This window comes from Scyliorhinus torazame, chromosome 8 (genome assembly GCF_047496885.1).
Source record: "Scyliorhinus torazame isolate Kashiwa2021f chromosome 8, sScyTor2.1, whole genome shotgun sequence".
Classification (NCBI taxonomy): Eukaryota; Metazoa; Chordata; class Chondrichthyes; order Carcharhiniformes; family Scyliorhinidae; genus Scyliorhinus; species Scyliorhinus torazame.
In genome coordinates, this window is record NC_092714.1 from 81,539,906 (window position 1) to 81,545,905 (window position 6,000).

The 6,000-nt window shown below is 44.8% G+C and overlaps 1 protein-coding gene across 1 annotated transcript in view; it reads left to right on the top strand.

Annotated features, from left to right (window-relative positions):
* Positions 1–4,688, top strand: part of LOC140427978 (gamma-aminobutyric acid receptor subunit rho-3-like) — a 46,702-nt gene extending 42,014 nt beyond the window's left edge. Inside the window, exon 9 of the mRNA XM_072513896.1 lies at positions 3,921–4,688. Coding sequence (XP_072369997.1) covers positions 3,921–4,223 — 303 coding nt within the window. The 3' untranslated portion in view covers positions 4,224–4,688. The remainder of the gene's footprint in view (positions 1–3,920) is intronic.
* The last annotated feature ends 1,312 nt before the right edge of the window (positions 4,689–6,000 follow it).

Here is a 6,000-nt window from a genome sequence, read left to right on the forward strand (position 1 = left end):
ATGGAGAGAAGGTGAGCCGGCTGCTGGCCCAACAACTTAGGAAGAGGGGGGCGGCGAGAGAGATCGGAGGGGTTAGAGACGAGGAGGGAAAGATGGAACGGGGAGCGGAGAGGGTGAACGGGGTTTAAGGTATTTTACGAGAGGCTATATAAGGCTCAACCCCCGGAAGGGAAAGAGGGAATGATGCGTTTCCTAGACCAGCTGGAGTTCCCGAAGGTTGAGGAACAGGAGATAACAGGACTGGGAACGCAGATTGAGGTGGAGGAGGTGGTAAAAGGAATTGGGAACATGCAGGCAGGGAAGGCCCCGGGACCGGATGGGTTCCCGGTGGAGTTCTATAGGAAATACGTGGACCTGCTGGCCCCACTTCTGACGAGAACCTTTAATGAGGCTAGGGAAAGGGGGACACTACCCCCGACGATGTCGGAGGCGACGATATCGCTGATCCTGAAAAGAGACAAAGACCCGCTGCAGTGTGGGTCATACAGGCCTATTTCCCTCTTGAACGTAGATGCCAAGCTTTTGGCCAAGGTGATGGTGACGAGGATAGAGAACTGTGTCCCTGGGGTGGTGCATGATGATCAAACGGGGTTTGTTAAAGGGAGGCAATTGAATGCTAATATACGGAGGCTACTGGGGGTGATGATGGTGTCCCCACCGAAGGGGGAGGCGGAGATAGTGGTGGCGGTGGATGCAGAGAAAGCATTTGATAGAGTGGAGTGGGACTACCTGTGGGAAGTACTGAGGAGATTTGGATTTGGAGAGGGGTTCATTAGATGGGTTCAGCTCCTGTACAGGGCCCCGGTGGCAAGTGTGATTACAAATAGGCAACGATCTGACCACTTCCGACTATATAGGGGTACAAGACAGGGATGTCCCCTGTCCCCGTTACTGTTTGCGTTGTCAATTGAGCCATTGGCCATAGCGCTGAGGGGCTCTAGGAAGTGGAGGGGGGTACTTAGAGGAGGAGAAGAGCATCGGGTGTCATTATACACGGATGATTTGTTGTTGTATGTTGCGGACCCAGTGGAGGGGATGCCTGAGATAATGCAGACACTCAGGGAGTTTGGAGAATTTTCAGGATATAAATTGAATATGGGGAAGAGTGAACTGTTTGTGATGCACCCTGGGGAACAGGGCAGGGGAATAGACGATTTACCGTTGAGGAGGGTAACAAGGGATTTACGGTATTTAGGGATCCAGGTGGCCAGGAACTGGGGAACCTTGCATAAGCTTAACTTGGCACGACTGGTAGAGCAGATGGAAGAGGACTTTAGGAGGTGTGACATGGCGCCCCTGTCATTGGTGGGCAGGGTGCAGGCGGTTAAAATGGTGGTCCTTCCGAGGTTTCTTTTTGTGTTCCAGTGCCTCCCTGTACTGATTACAAAGGCCTTTTTTAAGAAGGTGGACAAGAGTATTATGAGCTTTGTGTGGGCTGGAAAGACCCCAAGAGTAAAGAGGGGGTTCCTGCAGCGCAGTAGGGACAGAGGAGGACTGGCACTGCCGAGTCTAAGTGATTATTATTGGGCCGCCAACGTGTCAATGATATGTAAGTGGATGAGGGAAGGGGAAGGAGCGGCGTGGAAAAGACTGGAGATGGCGTCCTGTAGGGGAACTAGCCTAAAAGCACTGGTGACGGCGCCGTTGCCGTTCTCCCCGAAAAAATACACCACAAACCCAGTGGTGGTGGCAACTCTGAAAATTTGGGGGCAGTGGAGACGACATAAGGGAGTGACGGGTGCCTCAGTGTGGTCCCCGATAAGGAACAACCATAGGTTCGTCCCGGGAAGGATAGATGGGGGAATTAAATCTTGGCAGCGAGCAGGAATTGCGAAATTGAAGGACTTGTTCTTAGACGGGACGTTCGCGAGTCTGGGAGCACTGACAGAAAAATATGGGCTGCCACCTGGAATTGCATTTCGCTACATGCAAGTGAGGGCATTTGTGAGGCAACAGGTGAGGGAATTTCCGCAGCTCCCGGCGCAAGAGATCCAGGACAGAATGATTTTGGGGGCATGGGTGGGTGATGGTAGGATGTCAGATATATCTAGGGAAATGAGAGACCAGGGGGAGACGATGGTAGAGGAGCTGAAGGGAAAATGGGAGGAGGAGCTGGGGGAAGAGATTGAGGAGGGGCTGTGGGCAGAGGCCCTAAGTAGGGTAAACTCTTCGTCCTCGTGTGCCAGGCTCAGCCTGATACAATTCAAGGTTCTACACAGGGCACATATGACTGGAGCAAGGCTGAGTAGATTTTTTGGAGTGGAGGATAGGTGCGGGGGATGCGCGGGAAGCCCGGCGAACCACACCCACATGTTTTGGTCCTGTCCGGTATTGCATGGGTTCTGGGTGGGTGTGGCAAAAGTGATTTCAACGGTGGTGGGGATCCGGGTCGAACCAGGCTGGGGGTTGGTTATATTTGGGGTTGCAGATGAGCTGGGAGTGCAGGAGGCGAGAGAGGCCGATGTTTTGGCCTTTGCGTCCCTAGTAGCCCGGCGAAGGATTCTACTTCTGTGGAAAGAAGCTAAACCCCCGGGCATGGAGGCCTGGATAAATGACATGGCAGGGTTCATAAAATTGGAGCGGATAAAGTACGCACTAAGAGGTTCGGCTCAAGGGTTCACCAGGCGGTGGCAACCGTTCCTCGACTATCTCGCAGAGCGATAAGGGTAAATATGAAAGGTAGCAGCAGCAACCCAGGGGGAGGGGGGGGGGGGGGGGGGGAGGACTCATTTGGGTCCTCAGGGGTTTTATGTGTGTGTTTATATATTAGTTAATTATATTAGATTTTACGAAGTTACTATTTTAGTTACTATTTTTGTTGTTTCTTATTTTGTTGTTGGCAGTTGCCGTTAGTTAGTATATTATTTATTTAAAAAAACAATCAATGTATATATTATTACAAAGTTGTAAAATGGGAAATTTTTGTTTTTGTTTGATCGAAAAACTTTGATAAAATATATTTTTTTTAAAAAGATTACTTCAGGAATTGCGTTTCTGCTCCAATTAGAGAAATGAGCATTAATTTTTCAGCTGTTTGTGTGGAACAGACAGCAGTTGGTAGCAAACAATTAGTCAGATTGGCAAAATGCTTATCCCACAGAAATGTCCATGATCAGTCTAATTATAATATAAGTTAACTCTCACTTCTATATTGCTACAGGCAAAGGATTGCACAAACGTAAAGGTCACATATGGGCTTGGGGAGGGGGGGGGGGCATATTGCTAAAAGTTGTGGGCCTTTAAAAGGATGTGGCTACTTCTAAGACATATTTGAGTCTTCCTGAAGGCCCTTTGGGGAAAAGGAAATGGCTGGCAGCATCAAAAAACATTTGATATAAATGTGGAGGCATGAAGCAGTTCCAAGAAGATTCACTGGGTTGATTCCTGGGATAAAAGGATTGTCTTCTGAGAAAAGATTGAGCAGGTTGGGTGTATACTCATTGGAATTTAGAAGAAAGAGAGATGATTTCATTGCAACATGTAAGATCCTGAGGGGGGTTTGACAATGTAGATGCTATGAGAGAATATTTCCTCTCATGCAGGAATGCAGAACGAGGGGTCACAGCTTAATGTCTTCCATTAAAAATGCAGGTGAGGAGGAATCCCTCCTCACAGAGGGTGTTAGTCTATTGTTACATTGCTAGAAAGAAAGAAGCAGATTTTAAAGAACACTGAAATTATTTGCAAGTGTATTAACTTGATTTTACATAGTTGAAGATCCACTTGAATTACATTACAGTAAATGGGTTTGCAAATGGGAAGATTGCTTTTAAGAACTATTGAATTTTATATCGGGCCCAATTTTAACCCATTCACAACCCACCTACTAGCACGGAGTTAAAATTGGGCCCAATAGTAAATCAATCTTTTGCAGTCATCTCTGTACTAGTGATAATGACAAAAGCACTTTTATTTTTCAGTTTTCAGATTCCTTTAGGTTGGCTCAGACACAAAACATGGCTTTTGATGGCTGCTACCATGATAGCCAGATGGACCTGTCAGACTACGCTGAAGCTCATTTAAGTGTAGCAAATACTGAAGCCAGAGAACGTGCATCCTGTTCAAATCCAGATGGTCAACAGCTAAGAAGGAAGAAATCTAGCAAGGGGAATGTCACTGCAATTATTATAAAGAACAATCACGCTATTGATACCTACTCAAGGGTTTTATTTCCTGCAGCATTTATTCTTTTTAATTTCATTTACTGGTGCTTATTTTCATAAGCTCTTGTCATTGTTAACCTTTTGTAGGCTGAACGTTAGAAATTGGGTTCATGCGGTGCCCATTTTCAGGTACTACGCAGGCTCTTAAGGCTCAAAGATGAGCAGCCATGGAATGTTATCTTGAACTAATGATAGATTGAATTGAACAGGAAAGAATGCACCACTATATATGGTCTTTTGGTCCAGTCTGGGGAGATTTCACAACTCATAAGGTGCTCCGATCATTTTACTAACATTTTTTAGTAAGATTGCATTCTCGAAAAGATTTGAGGCTGAATATTAGAGAACATAACAAAAATAAATTATAGCCAAATGCAAGAAACCTGAGTGCATACTGGAGTACAAGTGGAATAGACAATTTCAACTCCTCATTTTTGAATCTGATGAAGAGTTTAGCTGACATCCTCAAAGTGAATGCAATGTCAGCCTGAACTGTATTGTACTGTATATATTATGATACCAAATTTGCTGGAAATTATCTTAAAATACAGAAAAATATGAATTAATTTTGACGTGTAGACTTCTCATTGAGACTTCCCTGCTAAGTCTTAACAATTGATTAATTTGAAAGTTTTAGTGAAGAACTTGTATTTATAAAGTATCTTATCATGGACATCCCAAAGCACTTCCCAATCAATCTGTCACTCTTGAAATGTAGTTGTCAAGCAGGCATAGCCTCACAAACTGCAAGTCAGATGGAAGGCCAATTAATCAGCTTTGGGTGGTGTTTTGTTTTATTATTATTTCACGGGATGTGGGTGCTGTTGGCTAAGCCAGCATTTTTATTGCCCAATCCTAATTGCCCTTGATGATGATGAGCCACCTTCTTGAATCTCTGCAATCCATGAGGGAAGAATGTCAGGTAAGGACACTGAGAGAACTCTATAATTTCCTTTGAAAAGTATCACAAAACCTATATCCACCTGAATAGTGGGACAGAGCATTTATAGAAAATGCTTCATGTGGCAGAACTATCTAAATCATCAAAAGAATGTAATACATAAAGGGACGGTCACAGAAATACTATGGGTATATTTTTAAAAGGTACACGGAACAAAAATTATTGTACTATTCTGTTGTAAACCGTAAACACATATTAATGATGACATCTTTCCATTCAAGAGACCTATGTTAGCTTTTCCTATGGCTTTTTTCTACATCCGTTGTGCAACAACAACCTATTTATAAAGCACTATTTTAAAAATAAATTAGGGTGCCCAATTCAATTTTTTTTCCAATTAAGAGGCAATTTAAGGTGCCCAATTGATCTAACCTGCACATAGGCAGGGTACAAAAGGTGTGGCAGGAGTGCCTTTAGACACGGAGTGCTGATTGGAACAGAGTGCATCTGAGTTTAGGTGAGCGACTGAGTGCTGTTTGGGACAGAGTGCATTTGAGTTTAGGTGAGTGATTGAGTGCTGATTGGAACAGAGTACATCTGAGTTTAGGTGAGTGACTGAGTTCGGGTGAGTGGCGAGAGAGGGCTGTGTTTTTGTTGGTGTTCGGGTTTATCCTTGAGGTTCTAGATAAAAAAAATTTTTTAAATTATTTAAATTAATTAACTAGTTGAATATGGCTGGACAGGTGATGTGCTGTTGCTGTATGATGATGGAACTGGTGGATCCCATTGAGACCGTCAGTGACCACATCTGCAGCAAGTGTTGGCTGCTCGAGGAACTTCAGCTCAGAATTGATGAGCTGGAGACCGAGCTGCACACACTGCGGCACATCAGGGAGGGGGAAAATTACCTGGACGCTTTGTTTCAGGAGGCAGTCA